The 27,824-nt window shown below is 40.8% G+C and overlaps 1 protein-coding gene across 2 annotated transcripts in view; it reads right to left on the bottom strand.

The window, feature by feature from the left end:
• Window positions 1–26,355, bottom strand: part of CCDC6 (coiled-coil domain containing 6) — a 46,547-nt gene extending 20,192 nt beyond the window's left edge. Inside the window, exons 1-3 of one of the 2 annotated variants that reach the window (XM_065067880.1) lie at window positions 25,989–26,355; window positions 6,163–6,312; window positions 1,456–1,584 (exon numbers count right to left, since the gene is read on the bottom strand). In XM_065067880.1, coding sequence (XP_064923952.1) covers window positions 1,456–1,584; window positions 6,163–6,312; window positions 25,989–26,306 — 597 coding nt within the window. In that variant the 5' untranslated portion in view covers window positions 26,307–26,355. The remainder of the gene's footprint in view (window positions 1–1,455; window positions 1,585–6,162; window positions 6,313–25,988) is intronic. The other variant, XM_065067881.1, reaches the window with a different exon arrangement.
• Between the last annotated feature and the right edge of the window lie 1,469 nt (window positions 26,356–27,824).

A 27,824-nucleotide genomic window follows, 5' to 3' on the forward strand; every position in this document is an offset into this window, starting at 1 on the left:
ATCTTACTGTAAGAGAAAACACAGGTATTTTGCATTACACATCAATGTGCGTGGAACTGTGAAGTAAGAGTTACAGCCAAATTTAACATCTTCCTAAACAAAGTAACTTCTCAAGGCCAGATATCTGAAAGACCTTCGAGCATCCGAGCTTTTTGAACAATCCAACACTGATATTCAAAGGCAGCAACAAGTTTCAAATGTTACAATTTCACATGTCTGTCTGTTCAGAACAATGATACAAAAATAAATACCATTAAGATTTCAGCTGTGGTTCACGCTAACATTTCAAAGACTTAACCAGCTTAACGGGTAGCTCACTCTGCATTTTGATTAAGCAGCCGCCACCACCACCTTGTGGCTAAGAGAGTTATTTCAATCTCATGGTAATTTTCATGCTGGTCATGGGTTTGCTGGCAACTACATCTTCCTACCTTTCCATTTTTCAATTTATTCCATAGACCTCTCCTTATAGAATGCTAGCGTAAGATTCAAGAAAATTCATTTCACCATTAAGATAGCCATTAATTAATTTATCCACAATGACAACAGAAATCAGTGAGTTATAAAAAAATGGTAGAAACTCAGATTAACAGCAACAAAAAAGTTCCACATTTGATGAGAACAGGGAGAGGAAAAAAAAAAAAATAAAAAAAAAAATCACAGAAATAGCTTATTATATGTACAAAAGACAAATTATTGGACTTGAACAAGACTACATGTTTCACCGGTTTTCCTTTTAAGTCAAAACTACTCCTACTAACGCCTCCAAGATGCCTTGATGCACATGCCTAAAATTAGACATAAGAGCAGTCCCAATGTCTAAACTTGCAGTGGAAACATGGCCAAAACAAGTGGTATTTTATCTCTGCAATCTCCACAGCTGTCTAGGGAGAAAAGGAGTTGGACATAGCGGAATCTCAAATCTTTTGAAGTATGCACACAACTGACATCTGACATTGAGCCCTGTGCAATCCAAGCTGCCACAAAAAGGTGACCTACAGCACAACTAGACCACATACATATGATTTACGGTTGTGCTAAACTGCTATCAGAAGTAACAGTCTCCCTCACTAGCAGTGTGGGAGTAGAAGCTGATAAACGGCGACAACAAGCATTACTTACAAACAAAGTTGTGTTCGCAAAACTCACAGCTGTCCAGCAGACCTGAAGGCCTGTAGTAAGGCTACCAAAAGTTATAATTGCCATAAAAAATATCCAAGTTTGATACAATAAATTATGTCAATGATTTATTGCTTTGAAAACCACACTGACTTTTCTATCTTTTTGGTATTGCCCAGTTTCTGACATACTTTAGAAATTAAATCAAATCTAATACAAACCAAGTTTTGTTTTCGTTTTTTGGTTGGTTGGTTGGTTTTGGTGGTGTTTGTTTGGTTGTTTGTTTTTCAGAATCCCTAGTTTTACAGTCATATAATTCAAAAAGTATGGAGTTACCTGCTCCAGGGTGAGCTGCTTCGAAATCGTATCATTTTCCAGTTTTTTAATCTTCTTCATCAGTTTGTTCACTTGAAATTCCTGTTCCTGCTCTAAATGCTGCTCCAGTTCAGCTTTCTCATGCTGCAGCTAAAAATTTAGGAGACATGGAAGCATTTTAAACACACAAATAAAAGTGTGAAACATTATGCAACTTTTACACATTCATTTACACGTTTATTCTCACTGCACGTTAAATTATCTACTGATGTTTCTTCTCAAAAGACTTCAAAATGCACAACCCATGCAACGATGCTTTAAAAAGCAACATTTTAAACTGTTTCATTTACAAAACAGATGGAAGTAAACTACATTTCCAAATATTTAATAAAGTCTAGTCAAAATACATACATTACATACAGTATATAAAAATTATAGACATTTCAAAAGTAAAAAATCTAGAATAATGTTCACAAAAGCATTAATTTTAATCTAAATGCATCATCTCAAGAGCACCCAAAGTATAAACCGCAGGTCTTAACATTTTCTTTTCCCAGGCAGCTGAAACCTTAAAATTAGGACTGAAATCATACCAGCGAAATTGCTATGTAACAAGATAGTAAGTAAAAAATAATAAAGCTAATTTCTATTCCTATGCTGTCAAGAGTCAAAAGATTTTGTTGCCATAAAAACACTGGTTATTTCAAATCAATGTTCTAAATTTTCTCAACACTCAAGGGAATTTTTTGTCAATTAATATTTCCAATGAGAGCCCAAAGCTCTCAAGGAGATGGAAACACCACCACACCCCCCCCCCGCCCCTTTCTAACATACACTATGGCTTGGACTAGCGTCACTTTTAACATTAAAGTCAAAATCACAATGGAATCCCTCTGAGACAGGAATCCAAGTCTTCCTGTGGATAAAACTGGCACCGTGGTACAAACACATGAATTTGACTTAGGGAAAAGCAAATGTCACCAGAAGACAATGGTCTAATTACACCGTGCTCTGGCCACCCACTGAAAATTGCAGGCACTTTTTTCCACCTGCTGATTTTCAAGGTCAGTTCTCCTGGCTATCACATAACAATACCTAAGACCATTGTGTTTAAATGTCTGAGGAAAAGGGGACACACCTCACAATCATGGACACAAGTCAAGGTTGCTGGATCTCCACAAAGACTTTGATTTTAAACCAGCTAGAATTGCTAGTTCATTAATTCAGTTCCTTTTGATATTATTTAGAGACAAAACGGTCTGTGAAGTGCAGCCTGGCAGAGAGTTCAGAGCAGAAAGGCTTGTGTGGAGAGAGCACTACGCAGACACTAACTTAACTACTTGGCAATATACATAAGTTTTGCAGTTTAACTGAGTTTTCAGGGCTTAACAATTTCAATATTTATTTTTCACAAGTTAAAATAAACACCAGAATAGTAGTCAAAAATAAATGAGATTTATTCCTTTCACTTATTAAGTTACAGCATATTTTCCAAAGCCCCTGACATTCATGGCAATTCCCATGCACTGGAGGAAGCCACTTGGACTCCAACATGATAAGCACTGAGACTATCATGGCAGCTCTACATCAAATGGTTAAGAAATTGTGTCTAGTTGGAAATCAAGCCATTTCATTTCTTGTGTGAGAACATGCAGGGCTGCAAAGTGACGTTTTCTTTAGAAGAAAAATGTATATTCGCACTGTTAAATCAAAACATTGTTTGTGTTGTTCGATAATCAAAAATTTGAAGTACTGGAGTTAAGCTTAGCTGGAAAAAAACAGGTTTAATATGAAAAGGACATTATTTAGTCTTACAACTCCATAAGCCCCTCTCCTTTCCTTCCCCATTCCTACGCAGTAGCTACAGTTTGAGACTGAAGCCAAAGAGCCCAAGGAGCAGAGTGTGCAGACCACCACCCAGCTCTAGGTACTTGCTGTGCTTCCATCAGTCTTCATTTTGCTCCATTAAAAGAAGCCAAATACTTTTTTTTCACCTAACTAAAAAATTCAGACCAAAGCCAGTTGCTGTAATCAGCTTATATTTAGTCAGCAAATTAAACTGTGTGAAAAGGCACATGGCCAGAATCTCCTGCTCAGCTTAAAGGCAGATGCTGCTACAGAAAGCACGTGGCTGGGGCAGATCCCACCTCATATGGAGGCAGGAGAGATCTACTACCAGAATATATTCTGTTCCGATTCTAACATAAGTACGCTAGAAAGCAAAGTGACTGTGAATAGAAAGAAACCCACAAACACTTTTGTAACATGAAAACCCTTTCAGACATTCTGATGAATCTACTTTATTGTGCTAATCTCCTTCACCCTTCTGGCTTATTAAAAGTGGGAGAAAAATACTAATAACACACCACAAAATACATATTAATGGCATCTGTCACTCATAATCGCACAAAATAATTTCTCACTTTTATCGGCTTTGATCACAAAATGAAACCAAACCAAACAGAAACCAGTTAATGCTGAAAACCTAACACTGAAAACCAGAATTGCTAACAATGAGAAAACATCTAATGGTAAAACATTGGTGGATAGTGTTCATTTTGCTCAGCAGAGAGAGTATGTTCAAACTGGTTTTAATTATATGCAATTTTATTAACAACTGTTTACAGATGCACCTACAGCTGCCAGCTAAAGAGAAGGAAAAAGTGTGTTAGATTGTGTCACCTTGATGACAATGTCTTATAGACCATGAATTGCACATGAAAACTGTAGGGGAAATACTGGGGGCATTTTCAGCCACGTAACATCAGAGATGGGTTTGGTGCAGGACAAACAGCTAATACTTTAAAGTGAGAACAGGGCTATCAAATAGAAAGCTTAGGAGCAGAAAGAGTGCATGCATTAGTTCGGATAAGTCCTACACAACTACAGTAATATCATTCTCTTTCTACAGAAATAAGTTTCCTGGTACAATGGTAGGACCACATTTACCTTCCCTACTGTACTGGCTTATTTTGGGACAGCAGAAAGTCTTTTAATAAAATAACAGAGCTAATGGATGAAGTCACCTCTTAAAAAATCAACCCTTATTTTTCCCCAGACTGTGCCCTTGTACCTTGTACTGAGCACTCTATTTTTAGTATAGTACTCCAGCCCTCAAATTTGTCCAATTCCTCCTTTGCTGCATCCTGAAAGCCTTATTTATTAACAAATTTGTATCAGCAGTTTGCCTCCTCTTTATGTCCAGATGTTCATCAAATAATTGATAGATGAGCTGACTCCGTTTATTCTGCACAATCACATTTACATCTTGAGCTGACCCGTCATATTTTGGGAAGCAGGAAGGGCAATAGCTTATGTTTACAGACTGATAATTTTTAAAAGAATTGTCAGGAATCAGACTTGCAGGAGAAACAGTTCAGTATAGCTTCCCAATTACTTAATCTGCCTGACTACATATTATGCTGTTATCTTGGTATGTCATAATATTTGACTTTCAAGGGCAAATACTTGGACCAATCTGCACTTTCAAAAATATAAGGGTATTGAATAAAACCTGTATTTGATGCTGAAAAGTACTGTTGCACAATTTAAAGAATAATTGACTTTAAAGTCAAACAATATTAAAAATTACTATTTTGAGCAGCCTTGCTTCACAGAAGGTAAATTTTCAATATTTACTCCTTCAATACTCAAGTCAATAACTTTACACATCCATGTCCACAAGAACAGATCCTGCGTCAAAACGCTCCTAATGATATTCTGCAAAATATTACTACCATTCTAGAATGACTAAAGATTGAGGACTCTAAAAAATTATGGTTCCAGACTTTCTAAAGACTTAGCCAAATAGACAAAAACGTAGAGTAAGTACAAGGGAAAATACAGTGAATGTATATAAGGATTGTAAGAACTTAAAAACCTTATGTACATCAGGAACGCGTGAGATAAAAAGCTTTTGTTTACTCCAAAACCTCTGTTCAGATGCATATGCTCCTTTATCTCTGCAGTATTCAGCCTAGACAATTAAAAATTATGCTAAACAAAGGAAAATTAACTTGTAAAAGCACACATTTATTTGGCTTGTAGAGGCAGTAAAAGTTAATGTCACACAGTTATAAACAGGTATGGCACCAGAAAGCCTGGCAACAGGAAGACAGTATTATTCAAGTGAAAACACCTCCTTTTGTGTGCTACCGTGTATGTTTAGAATCAGTCTGGCATATAGTAAAAGGTTTCAAAATTAATTTCTTACAATACTGAAAACCTGATGTAACTCAGTGTTTTATAATAGTAATGTACATCATGCTGAGCTGGGAAATTCTTGTTAGGCTGTTAGCGAGGAACGCTGCAGCTCGTGCTCTGGCAGACAAGCTTTCGCATTTAAAACGTTTTAACTCTCTGGGAGCTCATTCCAGATGCCACTCTGAATGCGATGCATAAGCCCCTGCTATTGTGACAAACAAAGGTCTGACAAAGCAAAAAAAACACAAAGGCCCTAGGAAAAAAGTCCCTCTGCCAGGTGGCTTTCAACTGAATAATATGGCAGTAATTTTGACACAGCCACAGAGTAGTAAATACTTGAAAAACTAAGAAAAAAAATGTTAAGAGCTTACCCACCACACTTCTTGTACTTTGCTTCTATGAAGTGTTAGCTTTACAGAAGCTACAACCTGACCACATCCCTCTTACTTCACTCACATGAACAAAAAAGTTCAGCCACCAGTTTGTTGCAAGGCTCCTGGGAGAAACACCAGTAAAGGCAATTACCTGCATCAGCTTTCTTGAGAGCTCATTAGTGAGAAATTCCTCTTCCTTTTCATAGTTTACTGCAAGCGTTTCTTTTTCTTTCTGCAGAGCTTGGATCTTCTTAAATAGAGTATTACTGATGAATTCCTCTTCCTGCTCTGCCCTTGCTTGCTGTGAAGTAAAGACAGTTTTAAGAAAAAAGGGAGCAAGTTTCCACATTAAAAGCTGCAATTATTCCATTCCCCTTTAAATGCCCCCCACCTGTTGTTTTGTTTAATCTTGCCCATCCTCCCCCAGAACAGTAGGTTTGATCTAAGTGCTGTTAGCGTCCCCTTTTCTAACATTATAGCACCTTTCTTCCTTTTTTGTTCCCAATCTCTCAACTTAGGGAACTACACCAGTGCTTTAAAGTGGCCATTGCCCAACCACATCACAGAATCACAGAACGTTAAGGATTGGATGCACAAACTCCCCAAAATTTTAAACTTTATAAAAGCACTACTGATTCCCAGATACCTATTTTTACCTACTCTGTTCCTAAAACCAAACTTTCCTTTCAATGTTCTCCATTGCAAGCTGAAGCAGAGCTCTGAGACTGCTGCATTCAGCACTGTGCCTTCTTTCCAGACCCCTCAGGTTCCAGCCCTGCTTTCTAGGAGTCAAATAGTGCGTTTATTCTTTCACCCAGATATGCTTTGCTTCTGAGCCACAGGCAGCACGGTTCATCTCACGAGGATTTCTACCCAGCCACCAGCGCAGGAGAACTACTTATATTACTTCACTACATTCAACATCAACTTTAAAAAATGCCACACGGTAGCTTTACCCTGAGGATTCCCAAATTTCTCAAGAGGAGAGAGCTACTCTGGAAATCTTCCCCGTGAAGAATCGCTGGAGAAGACAATTCCCTCTAGCACCCAGGCACTGCTCCCCAGCAACCCAGCCTGTCATTCCCTGCAGTTCAGATGTTTGTTTGTTTTAATGTACAGACTAGGAACTTGAAAAATGGAACACAGAAGTTATCTTTTGCAAGTCTGCCCTGAAAGGCCAAAAAGGCTATTTCATATGGGCAAATGAAGGATCACAGCTACAAACTGATAGAGCCAGCTATTAATCTCGCAGTCCAAACAAAGTCCAGAACAACAGAATGGCAGAAATACAGAATTCCCAAGCCACCAGCTTTAACAAATGAGACCATGGAGTGTTGAGGAGTGTTTTCATCCCCTGCAATAAAATCCCCATCACTTCAACTGCAGATTTGTGATTTGCCCCAATTCTAATAAAATTACACCAGCTTATAGCCTACAATATGTAAAGATTCAGTAGGTCTTGTTTCAGTAAAATTTAAGAGAGAAAAGTTGAAGAGCTGCAACAGAAGCATAACTAGATTTTTACTGAAAGCTTAGCTTACATAATCTTCTGCCCAAAATGTGCCAAAATAACCATCTCTTTATACATACCGTACACTTAAAAATGCTCGAAAGATTTAATTACGTCAGTGATCTTTTAACTGGAATGATATGTCCCCTAGTAGCCCAAGAAACAATTAAACATGTCTACAAGAGAAGTTACTTAAAGAAATTAAATGCCTTTAAATTTGGTGGAACAGTAGGACAATTGTAAATTTTCCTCATGATACCACCAGTATCATAAAATCCAAAGCAGTGCTTTGGAAACTTCTCAGTTGAATACTCCTTCCTTCAAGTCCTTTTCTTCACATCTTTAGACCCACTTGCTTCCATCTTTATTGCATTCTTTTCTTGGCCCTTTCCTGTTCTCTATCTGTCCCCAGCACAGCTAGCACAAACCCAACGTGACAAAAAACCCCACAACAACAACAACAACAAAAACCCAAACAAAAACAAATAAACAAAAAATGGAAATAAAAGAAGAAGAAAGGTCTGGCACAGTTTATTAGCTTAGGAACATAGGTCCTGCACAGCACCTCCTCTCTAATGTTTGTGCACCAAACTGCTATTCCAGCAGGCTCAGCATTGGTATTATGACTTGTCACATCAAGACAATGTAGAGTTGTCCCAGAGCTGTGGAGAAATGGCAAATTGTCAGCTCACATCTCAGAGGATTAAAATTCAAGGAATCTAGCGGATCTCAATAACATCATCTATCGCTTTCTAATTGTGGCTTTAGTTAGAGCTACTAACGAATTTGCGTCTTCAGAGACATTTTGGAACAGAGTAAACAAGTCAAATTGCAAGGGTTCTTTGTCCTCAAATTGTTAAAATTCATGCATGCTCTTCCAAAATCAACTCATCCATTGCCTTCACTACACAGGATTTCTACTGATTCAGACAGTATGTCCTGGTTTCAGCTGGGATAGAGTTAATTTTCTTTCTAGTAACTGTGTTTTCAATTTACTATGAGAAGAATGCTGATAATACACTGATGTTTTGGTTGTTGTGGGGTAGTCAAGGACTTTTTTTGGCTTCTCATGCACTACCAGGTGGACAAGAAGCTAGGAGGGAGCAAAGCCAGAAGAGCTGACCCAAGCTGGCCAAAAGGTTATTCCTTACCATATGATGTTATGCTCAGTGTATAAACCAGAGTTGGCCAGGGAGCAAATACTGCTGCTTGGGAATGAATGGGCTATCGGTGCTGCAGGTGGTAAACAACTGCATTGTGCATCACTTGTTTTGCATTTTCTATTATTATTTTCCTTTGCTGATCCACTAAACTGTTCCAACCTCAACCCACAAGTTATTTTTCCCTTAGTGATTCTCTCTCCCATCCCACATAGGGATGTGCAAGTGGCTGCATGGTCCTAGTTGCCAGCTGAGGTTAAACCACGATGCAATAAAATACAGTAAAATTACCTAAACTTAAATTAGAAAGCAACTAGAAAAGAATCAGAATGTTTCTACTTTGATTTCTGTCCACCTCTAACTTGCACAGATTTGTTCTGCTCATGCTTTGCACCAACCAAAACCTTTAAAATCACATTATTACAGCACTGAGTCTGCACAACACTTGGTAGCCAGATTCTGGCATTACGTTAATGATGGGTGCTTAGGCCAAGGTGAACACAGGCTGCCAAGATCCCAGCCCGCTCCTGGCCAAAGAGCAATGCCTCTCCTTCGTGCTTGCGCGGGTTCTCCTGCAGCCAGCACAGGCAGGAGACACCCAAAAACTAACCCTTTCCCTTCCTTCTCCTATCTTTCTTTCCTGGATCAGCTTCCTAGACAAGTGCACCACACAGGCAAAACGCTGGCACATGGAAACTAAGAATGAACGGCCACAATTTAGACCTGTTTAAGTTGCTCTGCAACATTTCTTCTAAATCCACATAATTTCATTCTGAAACTTTCCCTTCATCTTGTTACTCATTACTTGGAGACAGTTCAATTATTTTCAGTAATATAATCATTCATGTTTACGTTAGTATTGCCTAAAATCTTGATTTCTGTTACTCATTTAGCCCATAACCAAACGGATGTTGTAAAACATTCACTAAAAATCAGTTTTTGATACTATTTCCCGCACAGACTCTGTCACTGCAATATTCTTCTGGATGTGTATGCATTGTGTATCTATATGGACAATCTGCCTTTTTACTAAGTATCTGCTTTTGAAAAGAGGCTCTGATACGATCAGCAACAACAGAGAAACAGAGCATGGAAATCAGAGACAGCAGGTCTTCTATGAGGGTACAGAATTCTTGCTTTTCCTCTGTTATCCATATCACATTCAAGATCCAAAAACACTAACAGCAATTCATTCTGTTCTGTGCACCATACTACAAAACAAATTGCTAAGGCGCTGAGTGAGATAAAATGATAACACCTGATCGGTCAGTCTCTGGAAACCTGAAACAAGCAATCTGCTTCCACCACAGATTTTCTGTATAACCACAGTCACGTCCATCTGTCTCTTGTGTCTCCAGCCTCCACATGTAGCTAACTCAGAGCATTTTACAGATGCATCCACTAAGGAAAATCTGCAATTATTGTGGTCAAGACCATAAATGGCAAAGACTATCATGTTACTTTGCAAGAAATCAAGAATGAAGAGGGTGAAAAAATCACCTCATGCACATAAAACACACAAAACCTCTTGGATTTTCTAGGATGAAAAAAAAAATCCTATTATTTCTATTGCAGTCGCACGTGAAATCCTGATCACTAGTAGAGCTGATGAGTGAAGCATTGTAAAAACCTGTCCTTGTGTTCTTACAATTCAATGAGTTAACTGTAAAATAATTAAGAATCATATTTCTCCTAAACTTTCTAAAGTAAATGAGTAACATATTAGGTAATTAATCTCATTCAAAGTTATTTTTCCACAAGCTGCATATACTAGCATAAACTGTGAAAAGTTTAGTGTTAATTTTCTTTTTTCTGCTCTCACCACTTCTTCCTGTAAATACACCTTTAGCAGCCCAACTTCATGCTGCCAGATTTCCTTCTGCCCTCCTGCTTCTCGTACATGCAGCAACTTCTGCTTGCGGTGGGATGTCATCTTCCTGTATCACTGGCCCATACCCCAACCACACTGCCCGAGCGGCACTAATAATTAATAAAATAATAATAATTTAAAAAATCACAGCTCTCTATACACCCTTTTCTCCCCAGGTAGTTCTTCCAAAAGATTCACAAACCTCCTGATACTGCACAGTAATTAAGCAGGTTCAACAATCGCAATTAATACCTACCCCTTAGTTGGTATCAGTACAACACCAACAGTGATCTGACACGAACAAGTTCTTGCATTTTAGCTTCAGCTCTCACTTTGGACACGACTTCAGTAACACGTGTTTCACCAACTGCCCCAGTCACCTACACGCAGCCACCTGGAAAGGCAGACACCAGGCACGCCTGGCTCGCACGCTGACAGAGCATCACCCGTCTCTAGCAGCACCCAGAGCAGAGGTGACACTTGATTTCAGGGGTTCTTGTTGGAAACAGCCTACCAAGTGATGCTTTGATCCAATCCACCCTTGAGGATCCCTCATCTTTAAAGGTAAGAGCCACTACAGACCTATTTACTATTCACCCATCTTTTATGGTGCAATTTCTGTTGACAGGACCCTATGGAGAATACAGGCCTGCAGATGGAGCTGAAGAGCAGTTTAAACTGGTTGCTGTACACAAGAAACTCAATCTTTGCTACTGAATATAGACTGAAATGTTGGGGCAGCTTCAGGAAGAGATGATCTCAGTTGCTGCATGTTACACTGAACTAAAGCTATCACTTCAGAAAAGCAGCCTTTCCAAAAGTCCCACTAAAAAACATGATGAGATAAAAAGGGCAAGAAGTGCAGAAAGTTACAATGATTTTAGAATATGCAGTTCTTGCTACAAAATAAAACCTAGATTTCCCATTTTTCCTGAAGCACACACTCCTCCTCTAGCAGTACTTATTTAATTTACTGTTCTGGTCATACTTTCCGGCACCAGTTTAAAGCGATACGGAAAACTACTGGTCCACAAATGCAACAAATATTCCAGTGAGCTGATACTGTTCCTTTACAGGAAGAACTTTCGCAGTGCAGCTCTCTCCAGGCTGGAGCTACTTTTTTCCTCCAAATTCTCCAGCCACACCTGAAACGAGCACATTGCAGGCAACGTGCGCTTGAGACCGGGAGGAACATGAATCACCACAAGGACAGGAGTCAAGAGTAACTCAGAGACCAAGGGCTCACACTGCTGCCAGCTATCGCGACAGCCCAGCAGCACACATCTGTCTGTCCGGGCTGAACGACAAGAAGTTCCACCTAAGTTCCAGTATGACATGAGTGTAGCTTTCCCCTCAAGGTACTTTATTCAGCTGAGTGGCCTGTCTGCAGAGAAAAAGAGAGTGAATGTTCTTGTGGTTAAAGCGGTGAGCTAGAATTCAGGTTCTGGGTTCAATTTGTAGTGTGTTTTCCTGTTTAATCTATGGTAAACCCCAGGGTCACTTCCTCAGTTCTGACAGAAAAGTACTTTTTTCTTTCACATTTTTTCTTTTTTTCCCCCTCTTTAAGATGCATTTTCAGGAGTAACAGAGCTATACAAATAGCAGAATTGCGCATTTTTATCTTTGCGTCCTTGGGTATACAGCATCTCCTAGAAGACCCATACTTTTGAAAACAAACAAGCAAGCAGTAATACCTTGGTACGTTTCCTTCAGAACCCCAAGCTGTTGGGCTTTTTTCTTTTTTAAACAACAGAAACATAGTAGATGAGGAGGAAAGGGTTTTGTGGTTTTGTTTTTTGTTGTGTTTTTTTCCCCCGTTTGTTGTTGTTGTTGGTTGGTTGGTTGTTGTGTTTGTTTGCTTGTTTTTAACAATTACAGGTTTACCAGATGCTATTTCCAAAACACAGTAATGGAGGCAAAAAAAAAAATCAGTATTGAACCTCAGCCTGATAACTTCAACTACTCTAAATGTTACGTATCATGTAACATTAAAGCCACATGCAGAACTGTCTCAAAAGGCAATTCCTACTCCATTTCAACTATTCAGTAGGCGACTTCTGTTGTAAGAGGAAACAAAAAGATACAATAATACAGGAGCATCTGTATGATAAGCAATTAAAGTGTTAAAATACAGTCTCTTTTAACCTCCATTTGTAGTTGGAAATTCTCTTCCCCCTTCATCCCCCAACCCTCCCCTTTTTTAAAAGGTCAATTAGGTTTTGGCTGGACATGTCAAAACGCTTCTGTCACAACACTCCTGCTGACTCCAGTCACAGCAAGTTTCACTCGATGCCCACCCGGCGATCCAGCATGTTGCCATATGAACCTGCAATGGCCACAGACTGACGAGAGAAAGGAGCTGAGTCTAATGACGTACAACATACGTTTTTCTTCCAAGTCAGTTTTAACCATGATCAAATGTTTTCAGCTCAACATCACTCATGCAGCCTTGTGAGTCCTTCTCTCAAAAATTCAGTTACCTTCGAGACATCTTGCGGCCTGGAAAACCACACAACAAACAGCACTTTAAAAGAGCCCTCAGAATTGACCAGCTTCCTAAACACAAAAGTTCTGTACTATTCATACACGCAAAACAGTCTCTTAGCACCAGCAAAAAAGAAAACTGTTTGATAGCATGCAATTCCGTTCCACTTCAGTTTTGTGAACACTTAAAACAGCTTCTCTCTGCATTTTGATGTTGACCTGCAAGACTCTCGCACAACTGAAACATACAAGTGGTGAAAGTGAAATAAGCAAGTTACAAAAACAGGCTCATTGTAAACATAAATATTTATAAAATTAATGCATTTGGTTCATTCCAAACAAGGTATAACAAGCTGTATGAAATTTGTCATTAATACAATCAATTCCTGAATTTATTTAAATAATTAAAACACAATTTAAATGCCTTTCTTCAAAACAGATTAAAAATTTGAGCCTACCCTCTTCAAGAGTTTTTAATTGTATCAAAGTGCTGGCATCAAATAGTTAATACAAATGCAGCACATGAAAAAGCCACATTTTCTGTGACAAAGAAAACGTCAAGACAGGGTCTAGAAAAATGTATCAAACCTCAAATAACTTTTACTTAGCAGTTTAACCATGACCACATACTGTTATGCAGGTCCTAATGTAATTAAAGACTGTATGGCAATAAAGCACCACAAAGGAAAGTTAGCAAGGTTGCGCAGGCAAATATTAAACATTTCCTATTTTGAGTGCTCGACGTTGAAATCTTAAAAATCTGACTATTCATTAGACACATGCTTTATAGCACTTATTCTTCAGTCACTTAAACATCATCATGTAGAACAAGCTCCCAGAGGGTTATCAGGGCTGGAGTTTCTGCTTCCAGTCCACAAGAGCTGTAACCTGAGCCAACAGAAGTTATAGGCCAAGGCAGGAATGACCTAGCAGGAAAATTAAATCTAGCCCACAGACCTTTCCAAACGCCTCTATTTCATGAGCCCATTTCTCCAGCTCACCACTGCACATGAACACAAAGTACACACTTCCCGCACTTCTTGCATTTTGAGTAGCGATGGATTTCTGATGCATGCATAAAATGAGTATAGCACATACAAGCAACAAGCCCAGGTCCCCTAAATCCTCTGTATACATGCAAAACATTTCTTCAAAATATTAGTTATGTGTTCCTCAGAAGGCTCTTAATGACACAGCCAGGAAGGCAGCGGGAACGGGGCCACAAGACACAGCTCCACTCTCAGCCCAGCAGGGGTGAGTGACCATGCCCAGCACAAAGGTCAGGACACGCGGCTCCAGCAGAATGTCCCTGTGCTTTGCTAGAGTCTGCCCCATTTTTGTTTGCCTATACACAACTGAATATTTACATCTACAAAGACATACAATACAGAAAATAAAACTACACTGTCCTATCAAACACTGAACCACAGTTTGAAATACCTCTCTGTATTAATCCTTCACTGATGATTACTTGAAAGAAGTTTTTGCTTTACTCTTTGATTGCCAGTGACACTGCTGTTTTACTGATGAATGTTTTGTACCGTAAACAGTTTGCTAGTTAATCAATAAGTGTAAAACAAATAGAATACAGAAGTACGTGGAACAGGTTTTGCTTTTGTTCAGCCTCAATATGAAAGCTGCTGAAAAATGTCATAAGGATGCACACATACACATAAATAGATTTGTAGTTTTATGTTTAGTTTGCCTGAATTTTTGAACCCACAGGTTTCTGGATATTAAAGAAAAAAAAAAAAAAAGATACCAAATTGCTTATAGCTACTATTGTAGCCTATACCATATACTGGTTTGTTGTTGGGGTTTTTTTAAAACTTATTCTACATGCCCTACATGATGATTAGAATTACCATCCTTGTGAGATGCTATGGCTTTATTTGACTTGCATCTAAAATACTCAGGTTTAACATAATCTGGTTGTGTTGCACTCAGTACTAGAACCTAAAAGAAATGTAGTACTGCAACAAATCAGCCCAAATTATTCTGTAATATCAATGACATCTTATGCATAAATGCTTCATAAGCTAACATACTTTAAATACTGTTTTTGCCTGTTTTCCACTCCCTGATAAATCACCATTTATCTTCAATGTACCCACACATTAACCAGCCCACTTTGCTGCACTGACCAGTTAGCAAACTCAATATTGCACACTCCCAAAGCTTCAGAGCAGGAAAAGCAAAAGATTCAGCAGAAAAATGGACTATTAGGTGGCTAATTTACTATACAGCTTCTATTCAGAGGTATGCATGTTGATGTTAACAGGCATTGAGCTGTGTTTTAAAATAACAAGCTTCTGCTCAAAACACAACCACAGCAAACTATTGTTAAAAGTAGTTTTGCTGCCACAACTGTTTCTCTATTTAAAGACAAAGGCGCACAAACAAAAGCAGGGAGCAGAGATTTAATAGTCACTCCTCTCCCCCTTTCCCCCAATAATCTTAATGAAAATCCTTATTCACTTTATGTAGCTCAGGTAAATCATTGCAAGTATGCAAATAAGGAACTCTAATTTTCTTCAGAGTGTATAATAAGAGTCAAAGTATAATTCTGTTATACCCATCTCTTCAGGCAGAAGGTGTAGATCACTGCTGCATGGCATCCTGCTCACATGTCAGCAACTCTCTCCATTCCCAGGAAGAAGCCCAAAAGTTTCCTCACTTCTAGACTGGGTCCTAAGCTCAAACAGCCTGCTTACTCATCGTCCTTCTCGTCTAGATCCAAGTGGCCTTCAGCACTTGGAGATCCTTCTTTCAGGTGTGTATAACCCATGCGATACCTACGTCAATAAAATCTGCCCGCCTCCAAATTTATTAAAACAAGGGGGAGGAGGAGTACTATATCAAAATCCAGTTCTGGGGTTTCCAAACTATGAGCGTAAAATACTCACTATGTAATTTCTTGATTCACTTTCTTTAATTTTTTTGTTTTTGTTGTTGGGGTTTTTTTTTTGCTTGTTTGTTTTAAATGACTAGTTTAAATACAACTTAGACAATCTTCAGGGATGGCAATGTTTTTTCCCCACCCCTAGTCACTCAACATAACTAAACTCTTAAGAGTGCTCCTTTTAAAATCTCCCCTAATTTCCTCTTACACACATTGTCTTTCTAGAGAAACACTTTCTCAGTGATCCAAGAGTTCTGGAGACAAAGCTTGTTATTGATTATAATCATACCTTGCTCCAAACCAATGTATCCATGAAGTAAACACCACACTGTCCATCCCACTATTAAGACACATTAGCTCTAACTCCATCACAGCAAACTGAAGTTTCTACTTATCCTTCTTAGGAGTCAGTGAGTGGAATAATAATTTGTTTTTTTCCTTCTCTACCGTTTGGACATCTTACAGTACATACCATAGCATTCTGAAAAGCAATCTCTTTTTAGGCTTTCAAAACAAGAAGCAAGTCTATAAATGTAGTGTATGAAAATACGATAAGGAATATGATAAAACACATCCTTCGCTCTGTATCCTCTGTCTCTGATCTCTACAAACAGAGGTTTGCAGGATATGGGGCAATACAATCATCCGTGAATATTCACCCTATACAGATCCGGAGAAGTAAGTCTAATACAGAGAAATCTTTAGAAAATTCCTGCCCACCTCTCCACTCACAGAGCAAGAACTTCCAGTTACGTGTCTCAGTTTGCAGAGGGAGTTTTTTGCAGATCTGCATCTCAGGTACAATTTACTCTTGGAAAAGGACTCTGGAGATGTTCTTCCTCTTGATTCAACCAGGATTTTGGGGCTTGTGAAAATAGGGCTTTTGCCTAATGAATCAATTCCTGGCAGCACTAGCCAGGACAAAATTTCTACTCTTTATTTTAACAGATTCGAAAAACACATCCTGTTTAAAGCTCTTGGAAAAAGGGTGATTAAAAACTCATACATTTTGCAAAATCCACAGTAACTGCTTTTTCAGTCTATCTGAAAGTGAAGAGAAACAAAGCAATATCCCACCACTACCTAAAAGCCCCAAAAACCTTCCAACATCCTCTGTTGCCTGTAGAAATTAAACTGCAAGGCACAGCAAGAAGATTCATACTACGGCCCGTTAAACATCGTTGGGCTTTATCATGTCTGACTTGTTAATAAACATACTTTTATTCAGGACTAAAGTGTATAATTGTGGGAATTTTTTATATATTTTTTATATATGTGATAGGAGGTTTAAATATGGTTAGCATCAACAACAATAAAGGAACTAGAAAGACCTTAGTTTTACAGTAATGAGCAGAAACATCACATTTTTAGGCAGTTTAAAGAATTAAAATACCTGAGGAAACCTTACAGATAGCTGAAACACTGCTAGGCTGTTTCGATCCACAGCAGAGCTGAAGAGATACCCATCTACCTCACTAAGCCTACCCCAAACTGAAAAACAGATTGCATGTAATATTAATGCACAGAAGATGAAATTTCAAAGTCAAATTTGGAGTTGAAAAGGGAAGAAGAAGCCTTATCCTAAGAGTTTGTCCAGAGTATCAGTTGATATGCTGAGGGAATACCGTCTTTTCCAGGAACAAAACTGCTGTAATGGAAGGCATGCAAGGATAGAGGACTACTCTCAGGTGCTAAACTGTCCCCATGGGCAACAATTAGCCTACAATGTCTATATTTTAACTGAATATTTGAAAAAAATTACAAACTCAAGTATCAGGATTAAAAATTGCTTCAGTGTTTCTGTAAATATTTTGCTCAAACTTTTATCAAGGAGCCCTTGCACCACTCAGAGAGAGAAGTGAAACATTCACATCGGTAATTTGTGCTTTGGAGTTTCCTACTTAGACACTTGTGTTTTACTGGGAACAGCTGACCTCAAAAGTCTTGCCTTCATTTTTACGTCATTCTCTTATCCCATACATTGAAATGGGACAAAAACGGTCCACATAATTAAAACTACGACACCTCTTCAGTTAGACAGAGGGACTTCACTGATGAAGTGGAACTTGAGATGTTCCCTTCTGGACATCCCCAGGCCGCTGTGCTGGAAGCAAGACAGCACAGGAATGTTTTCTTTTACAAATCCATAGGAACTTGCTTTATATTGTATTTTTTGCCTCTCTTCTAGACCATGTCTTTGTCTCCTTGTCATTCATTCTGCTTAGATCCCAAATCATGTGCATAATTCAATTTGTACAGTTTGTCCCTATTCTCCTCAAGAGTAAGACAGAAAGGATTCACCTCTTGCTCCACTGCTAAATTCAGCAACCTCCTCCCACCACCCAGCCCAAAAAAGAGCAGCAAAGCAACTGTTTCTCTCACTACTTTTACCAGACTGTGCTTAAATACATCAGATGTCTACTGCTGACAATCTTCAATGCTTTGGAGGAAAGCACTCTCTTGTTTCTGAAGATAGACTAAGAAAGAATGGTCATTAGTCTCAGTAAATGTTTAAACGCAACATTAAACAGCTTTCTTAAAATAAAAGCTGACTACGAACCCATTCTGACATATAATTCAAGATTCAATAAGAAAGTTCACTTGAAAGACAAGCAAAATTACTTTCTATGCAGAATAGCAAGCCCACAGAAACACCAAGAACTTTGCGTTATTAAAAATTTTCAAATGAACTCTAAAATCTCAGTTCTTATTTCATTTCCATCCCCAAAGTAATTCAGAGAATATAGCAGTACTTCTACTGACAGAACACATTCCACCATTATTAAACACGGGAACATCAATAAAATAACAGATAAAAATATTAGAGCTGTTGTTTAATATTCAACGGCAAGCAAGACATAGATGGTTATCACAGTTTAGTATCAACCCAGTGGCAATACTGAAAACAAATTAATTTACTGTATAAAGGACAGAAACATAAAAAGGGTCATTCAGCATGGTTTTATAGAGAACAAGTTGTGGCAGATAAGCATAGACTCATCTTTCAGCCAAGAACTATTTGTAAGAAAGATAACCGCAAAGGTGTAGGATGTTTATATGGCACTCATGACTTTTTGGTTTAGTAAGACATGCCACACATTATTTAAAAATAGTTATAAAGTAATCAAAGTATACAGCAGGATTTCCAAAGTGGTTTACTGACCTCAAAAATATTAATCAGTGGAAAATCTCATTAGAAATTTCACACCAAATGTATTAAGCAAAATAGTCACTGCAGAGTATTCCTCAGTAAGTCATTTCTGATAAACTATGGGAGACTGAGATTAGCAGGACTGTAAAAAATAATAACAGACAACTTCACCTTTTGTTTCATTTGAAACAAATTCATTCTACCAAAGCTGCACTTCTGAAAAAAAAGACCGACCCCACAAACCAAGGGATTATCTCAAGAGAATGGGCAGAGAGAGAAGGAACAACACCTCTGTATGAGTTTCACCCATGATGCTGCAACACGGGCTGCTACCCAAGGCCCAGCAGAGACAGCTCACCTCTTCTGTACACAGCTTTGATGAAACTGATATCAAGCCCCAAAAAACCCAGAAAAAGGGAAAATATCCTTCCTGTAACTACGACTCCACAATTATTAGCATCGACTCAAGTGCTAAAGGACAACCCTGCAGTATGTATCAGACCTGGAAGAGGCACAGGCATGCTCCTGCATTTCTGCCAAATTAGCCAGAGCACACCACCTTAAGCTCACAGGAGACAACTGACAATACTGGATGGAAACTAAACAAATAAACAAAGCCTGTAAGTTCTAATGTAAGCTATCAGGAACTTTAGTGCAAATTTGAAGGAGAGAAGGGTGTTTAGGCCAGATCAGTGCATCATACACCCGCAGCTTTTTTCATCCAGCATATTAGATTTCCAGTTTCTCGAAGCCTGAGAGCTTAGTTCAGTTTGTCAAAGTAAACTGGAAGATGCCCGTTGCAGCCTGTATGTTCATAACGAGAAAGCAGAGCATCCAGCAGACTCACTAACGTAGTCAAAAGGCACAGCAAGAACCAGCAGGTCAGCCTTGATAAAGCTGATGGGAAGAACCAGAGATGGGACAGCAGAGCTTTTCCAAGCACAATGGTTCATCACCTCTGTTAGTCTTCAAATTAAAACTGGATACACTTCCCAAAGACACATTTCAAGGTAGGTTACAAGATTCAGTGCTGGAACAACTCAGAAAAACATGAAGATGTGACACAAATCAAAGTAAGTGACTTAGCAACTCTCTTGAGCCTCAGACTCCCTGAAAGTACAAGTGTTCCTGTTTATTAACTATTGGTATCAAGTTCAAAAACATTACCACTTTTTCTGTGGGTTTGTTTTGTTATGTTCTGGTTTTTTTGTGGTGTTATTGTTGTTGTTTTTTTTTTTTCTTTAACCAGCACTAAAGAAGGCCTACAACACTGACAAATGTAACATGCTGTTACCACCACATCAACAATGTTTTTCAATATGCTACTGGTTGCGCATAACTAACAAATGGAAACAGACAATAATATACCTTTCTACAATTAGTTCAACAGTCACACAGCAAGTAGCATTGCCTTTACCACTTTAACCTAAGGGTCAAAACAGTTAACATTACTAAGCTTCCTTTTTCCTTTACAGACATTTTGCGGAAGCTTCTTGAGGATCTGAGGCAAATGTAACACCAAAATACAAGACACTCATTTCCTATGTGCCTGCTCTTCCTGAAAAATTTTGGATGGAGTTTCATTGTGCATGAATTTGCTATTCTGAACAATTAAATTGTCTTTATTCTGAAAAGGAGGTAAGCAGAGCAGTTCTAAAATAAGTTATTTCCAAGTTACACTTTCAGCTTAGTCTGGCTAAGCACTAGAGCTACAAATGATGCAACTGGATACAGAAGTCACAAGCAGGTTTCTTACACCTACAGAAGACATCACAAAACGGCAAGTCAGCCTCTTTCACACAAGCAAGACCTACTTCAAAATAAAGTGTAAATAACAGACTTACAGATACCTCTTTTAAAATATTAATCTCTTTCCTCTCTTGGTCTGTTTTTTTATTTTACTTCCAGCTGCTACTAATTGATTTCTTTTATTCATCCCCATGCCCGTAAGTGAGCACCTTTTAAAGGTTCATATTTCAATTCAGTTAGCTTATCCTACCCTTTCTTCTACTATTAATAGACATATTCTGTACTGAAACAGGTGTCCTGCTTTGAAATTCTGGTGGAAACTCCATAAAAGAAAAAAAAAAAAAGCTGTTGAAAAGCATTTTTGAAGGGGATTTTTGACCATATAGCACACCCAGTCACTTCCTCAAACTATCTATCCAGGCTGACACTTTCCACGAAAACCCACAACAGCAGATCTCATGTGCACACACATACAAATGCCACCGCACCCTTCCTTGAGAACAAAATGCTAAAATCTTATTTATTTCCAGCATCTAAACCTGGTCATTTATTGAGAAAGCTGTAACAAGTCTAGGATACCACAAAGGATTCTTCCAATCTGCAAGTCCCAGAAAGTCTGTTTGTTTTCAGGAGCCGGCTGTTATCGGAAGCCACAAATTTTTTTCAGGATTTGTGAGTAGGGGCAAGGAAATAGGATCTGAGTAAGGCTTTTTCTTCCATTGTTTCTCCCAACTGGGGGGAAGCCATTAGCATTGCTGTGCACAAACAAGTGAGGAGACTGAGAAGCCAGGAGATGCAACTTGCCTTCTGCCAGTGCTCTAGGAATGGAAGTCAAGCTTAGGGCCAAAGTGCAGAGGTGCAGGTTTGGCTACAGACACACGGGTGGTGGCAGAGGTCTGGCAGTAAAATGTTGCCACCAGCAGCAACCAGTAGTCCCCAACCTGACACCCCTGGCCAGCAAGTGCAGTAGCAGTCGCTACCAGACAGTGATACCTCACGGCCAGCCCACAAAAACCAGCATCCAAGTGTTACTTATGCCATTAGCGGCTTGGATGAGACTGTCTCATCTGAATTGATGGTCCTGTTAGGGATTCACAAAGCACCACAAAGAGCTATTTCTAGGATAATTCCCTTCCCTACAAAGCAAACAGCAGGGGAAAAAAACCCACCTGAGAAGCTGTTACTGTAAAATCTATGTTACAAAATATTAAAACTGCTACTCCAAGCACTCTGGAGCAGGGACATTTTTTAAATTACAGCTTTTCAAATACACTATCTTTATCTCAGTTAAAAAAATAAATCACAGAATAAGGCTTAGTTCACTTTAATTTTCTAAAACTATAGAAGATGCCTGACTATAGTAGGCCAATTTACACAAGTTAAATTACTGAATCTAACACCCAAGAGTAAGCATGTATATACCTGCAGCAATTGTGACCTAAAACTCTTTTTGTTATTAAAGGCACTGTTTGTATGAGGCATGTCAGTTTCAAAACAATAATAAAGAAAATCAAAATGCTTCAGTATCAGTTAAAGGTTACGTGGCTTTCACTGAAATATAATGACTTTATTACATCAAACACTGAAAAGCAGAAAAATGAAGCTAGAAATCCAAGTCCTACCAACTTCAAAAGAAGCTTCCTGAGCAAGACATAACTACACCCAGCTGAGGTATTTCAGCTTTTGTCACATGCACCAATTCAAAGCAGCCACCCCACCACCACCAGCCAGTTTTTAAGGTACTCTTATTTAACGAGACAAGTTGTGCTGTCCCAGACTTAGTCCATTAGATGTGACATCTCCTTGGTAGACCTTTTTCACCAAAAAAATCATGGAAGTTCACACAGGAAATCCACTTTTGGTAATGCAGCACTATAAACCAAACTCTTTATTCCACATCTCAAACACACATCATCTCAGATCTTCAGGTGTGTGATTTTTCTGGAACTAGGCACCATCCATTCAATTTCCTAAAAAGGACCTTGCAGAAACATACCATGAGATCATGCAATTAAAGATTGCTAAAGACAGATAAATGAACTCTGCAAATGCATCAAGTGATCTTAGTTATTTCTTCTTAATGCTTGATCCAAAACTCTGCACTTGTAATGTAATGATCTTGCACTGCTAGATAACACTTCAAATTTACCGAGCTTTCAGTCTGCTTTGCTCCCTCCCTCACAGTTTGTTACCAATAATAGCAGCTGAAAGTTATAATGTATATTTACTTATTTTCACACAACCAAGAGCATAATTTCATTTGCATTTCAGGCTACTGGAAGGAGTAGAGTTCACACACCTTTTTGGACATTTACTTAGGACAAGCTAGTTTTACCAATTTCAGTATTAAAGCAGTTATCTACTTTTACAAGTTTTAGATGCGAAGTCATAAGAAGGTAGTGAGCATATAAGGCTGCCAAGTCAACACCTTTTCTTGGTCAGTTTTCCAAGTGCAACTACTTTAATGTATGCCTCCTGTACTTAGATATGCTTGTTTTCAACCCTATGATACAAGGGTTAACTACAAAATAGAACTAATAGGATCCTACACAGCAAGCTGTTTAAATAATTCCGAAACTGTACACATCCACGCTGACACCAATAATACTAAGCCAAGAAACAAAGATGTCATATTAACTCTTACACCAGCATAGACACAAGAGGAAGGAGGAAGAAGACTGCTTTCTACCTGGTAAACCTTAAAGAGAAAATATTCAAAGCCATTAAAGATAATGGTGGGAGCCAGAGAAAATCAAGAGTACCCACGGCACTAACACAATGGAGCTCAAACAACGGGACTCTGGAAAGCTCGCAGGTGAAGCGCCATGCCATTCGAGGAGTCACCTTCACCTCCAGCACACAGGTTTAGTCATTTCACCTGCTATTTTGGCTCCCTGTTGGTTTCATTTGCGCTTCACAGTTCAACACCTGATAAAAATCAAAGCCGATTCGTGACATTAGAATGTCTACAACAGGAAACGGGTACGCAGCGCCCGTCTGCCAGCACAGCAACACCGCCAGGAGCTTAAGCGGGCTGGTGGAGGAGTAAAGTGACAAAGGTTTAGAATCACAATGGAGAAATTCAGAAAACTTTCTATTTAATTACATTTACATGCAAATGGCACACATTTCAACATTCCAATAACATTAATCTCCAGTCAGTTGTATACTAGAACAACACAACAAAGTATTTTGACTGCAAATGTGTTTACATTACAGACTATGTAAACCACAGCACAAAGTCTCAGTGACCTGAAAAAAGCTGTGTTTTACATTCATTATTTCACCGCTTACTGAATTAGAAGTGGTTTACTCAGTTGTGCACACAGTTTAGCATACCAAAAGACAGAGTGTCTGCTAAAGATGCCGGTTTTCCAGACAGCGTACAGGTTGCTATAAAAGTCTAACACCTTTTCTCTCTTTATCCAAGATGTCAAAAACATACAGACTTTTAGATTTAAGAAAAATACTTCCGTTTTGTAAATTAAAATCCGATGAAAATATAAGATAATCAGCCTCTAGAGACAGTGCCTAAAGAACTTTAATGCGCACAAACATTTTTTTCAAGTTGTTTACAAACAATACACCTACCAGGGGTTCAGAAAGATGCTTTGCCATTCTAACAGGCAAAGAGAAAATGTCTGACTGACAAGATGTCTTAGCCCCTTTCAACATCAGAAGGCACTCCGCTGCTACCTAATTAAGACACATTCTCTTCTCATAAAGTATTAACAAAGCACATGCTTCCCCGACCAGCGCTATATTTGTCATCCTTGAATAAATTACTTCTGTATTGTATTTCATGCACTCTTCCGGCCCACATCCTGCTAGACCCTGAACGCTTACTACTGGGAACAGAGCAGAGGTTTGCCTAGACGGGCTCTATTTCTTTGCTAGATATATCGACAATGAAAAAACTGATCATCAATAAAGTGGCCATTAGGCTCGTAATAAAGTAACCTCTACAGAAAAATCAGATGAGAAGAGAATGAGCACATACAGGTGAAATCGGTCTCTCTCAAGACAAATCCATCTGCACCGGCAATAATGTATACACCAGCGTATACAAGTATCAGGGTTACCTTAAATCGGTGTTTAACACGTTACCTACTTTGTTTCCGTGTAGGCCATGATCATTACAACACCTAAATGATCACTCTGACCACCAAATTAGCAAAACCCCCTCTAATCTAAATTCCTAAACTCCCAACTCACAGAGAAGAAAACTATGTCATACTATTGTATTCTCATAGATGCTTTACAGAGGACTGATGCCTAACAGCATCACATAAAACAATGTTCAGTTCCAAGTTATCCTTGCAGTGCTCACAAACCAGTAACTGAGCTCTTCCTGGGATGGCGTAGTGTGTTACTTGCATTGTTTCCAAGAGGTTTATTTAAAATGGGTTTCTAAATAACCTCTTGAAATACCACAGCTAACAAAAAGCGCAAATAAATCAAACACTTCTTCACGACTGAGACGCTATCATGCAACTCGCTGCTTCTGCACGGTGTCTGAGGAGGTGACGGCTGCAGAGATAATCCATAATCTCCGCAGATTACTCCAAGAAAGAAAAATCTCTACTTTGAAAAACTTCAGGGAACATCCAGCCTGGCCCTTCCCCTGCAGGGCCCTCACCGCCCCGAGCCCCAGCCCTGCCGAGCCGCCCCTTCCCGAGCCCTCCCCGCCGGGACCGCCGGGCGCAGGGCAGGGGCGGCGGCACCGCCTCCCCGCGGAGAGCCGGGCCGGCCACGCGGGTCCGGCCGGGGGGGGCAACCACCTCGGCTCCCCGCCGGTTCTCCCGCAGGGAGCCTGGACCCCGCTGAGGGCCCAAGGCCGGCGCGAAGGGCGCCGGGTGACCCCACCTGCCCCCCCGCGCCGCTCTCCCCGGACGGGCCGCGGTGACAGCCGGGCCCGCTTGAGGTAAAGCGGCCTTAACCACCGCCGCCTCCGGGGGAAGCGGAGGTGGGGGCGCCCGGCGGCGGCGCGGCGGGAAGGCCGCGGCCGGGCTGAGGGGAGGGCGGCGGCGGCCGGGCCCGCCCTGCGCGGACACCCCCGCGGCGGGGCACCCCGCGCACCGCCCGCCTCCCCTCCCGCCCGCCCGCCCGCCCGCCCGCCGCCGGGCCCGGCGCGGCGCCGCCCGCACTCACGATGGTGACGCTGGCCTTGCGCAGGTCGCGGTTCTCCTCCTGCAGCGCCTTGCACTTGAGCTTGTAGGTCTCCAGCTCGATCTTCAGCACCTTGTTCTCCTGCTGCAGCGAGGCCAGGCGGTTCGTCAGCTCCTCCAGCCGGAACGGCGAGATCACGATCCCGCCCGCCTTGCCTCCCGAGCCGCCGCCGCCGCCGCCCGGCCCCCCCGAGCCGGGCCCCGCCGCCGGGCCGCCCGCCGTCATCGGCCCCGCCGGGCCGCCGCCCCCGCCGCTGCCGCCGGCGCCGTCCGTGTCGCTCTCGCTGGCGCTGTCCGCCATCGCCGCCGCTCCCGCCGCCGCCGCCAGGCGAGCAGGGGGCGGGGCCGGCCGCGCGCCGGCGCCGCGGCCTCCCCGCGCGCCGAGAGGGGCCGCCCCCGCGCGCCGCCCGCCCACAGCGCCGCCTGGCGGCGCCGCCGCGCCGCAGGGAAACGCCGGTGAAGCGCTCGGTGCGGCCGCGGCCCCGGCGCCGCCTCTGCGGGAGAAACTTCGATAAACGCGGAGTTATCCGCGGCAAACGGCTTGCACGCAAACCCTGGGCTTTCGGCCTTGGTCCCGCTCCCCTTCGCGACGCAGAGATAAAGTGTCGTGTTAACTCGAGGCTGCTGTAGAACCGCTTCGAATTAAGATATGCCCATCTCTCATTTCACATGATGTATTTTCTGACATGCTACACACCTTAGTTTCCTTTTTTTGTGGTCGTTATTTCTTTGCGGAGCAGCTGAATAAAGGCACAAGTTATAGCGAGATATATCAGAGTGTACACACTGCTCGTTATATGACTTAATGTGATCCACATTGCTCCTGGATAAATTAGTCACCAAGACTGTATAATTTGTTTCTCAATTATTTATGAAGAGATCTTTTAATAATAGTAGTTTTTTCATTAATGACAAGCAAGGATTTTATTATCTCTAACTGCACCACCTTTTTGTTCCATGCCACCATACATTTCAAATTTTACTCTTTTTGATGGCTATAACATATGAAGGAATTCCATCTCTGTAAAGTAATGATTCTTCTTTCCTGCCTGGGAATACTAGTGCAGTTCTTTTTAATTATGGTCTCTTAATCACAAGAAAAGCAGTGAAAAGGCCATTCTCAGTTTTCAGACGCAGGTGCTGTTTTCTGCGGAGCCTTGTCCATGTCTCCGACCCAGCACGTCATGCTGCCCTTCAAACAGAGCTTCAGATAGGGGTTGGGAAATGGGGGTCCCCATCCAGCACTGGGACAGCCCCACACCTCCGCCTCAGCCCCGTGGGGTGCATTCCTTCCAGGCTTTTGAGGCTAGAAAAGGTCCTGCATCACCCACCTGGCCTCGTGGAAACCGAGGCGCGCTCCTGCAGCCCAGTACCTCTGTGCTGAGCTCTGTGGTGCCATTAAAATGTAGTAAGTCCATCAGCATCAGCGACCCTCAGCACCACCCCGGGCAGCTGCAGCTCTTCAGATGAATTTCCCATCCCTGGGCTTTGGTAGGGAGGGATTTCTCCCAAAACATAAGAGCACTGGCATCAAGAAATGCTGCTATAAACCAGCTAGATCATAGCATAGCATAGTTTGGGTGCGAAGAGACCTTCAAAGGTCATCTAGTCCAACCCCTCTGCCATGAGCAGTGATATCTTGGTCTCTTGTCCTAAAATGCCCCAGAGTAAGCCCTGGGGACTGCAGGGTAAACAGGGGCAGACAAGTCCCACCACCTGGGGGAGCCAACAGTTCCTCACCCCACAGCAGTACCTGGGCTGAGCCGCTCCGCCAGCACAGGGTATGGGGTAAAAAGCCTGAGGAATTAAAACAGGATTT

This window comes from Columba livia, chromosome 6, assembly GCF_036013475.1.
Source record: "Columba livia isolate bColLiv1 breed racing homer chromosome 6, bColLiv1.pat.W.v2, whole genome shotgun sequence".
NCBI classification, from domain to species: Eukaryota; Metazoa; Chordata; class Aves; order Columbiformes; family Columbidae; genus Columba; species Columba livia.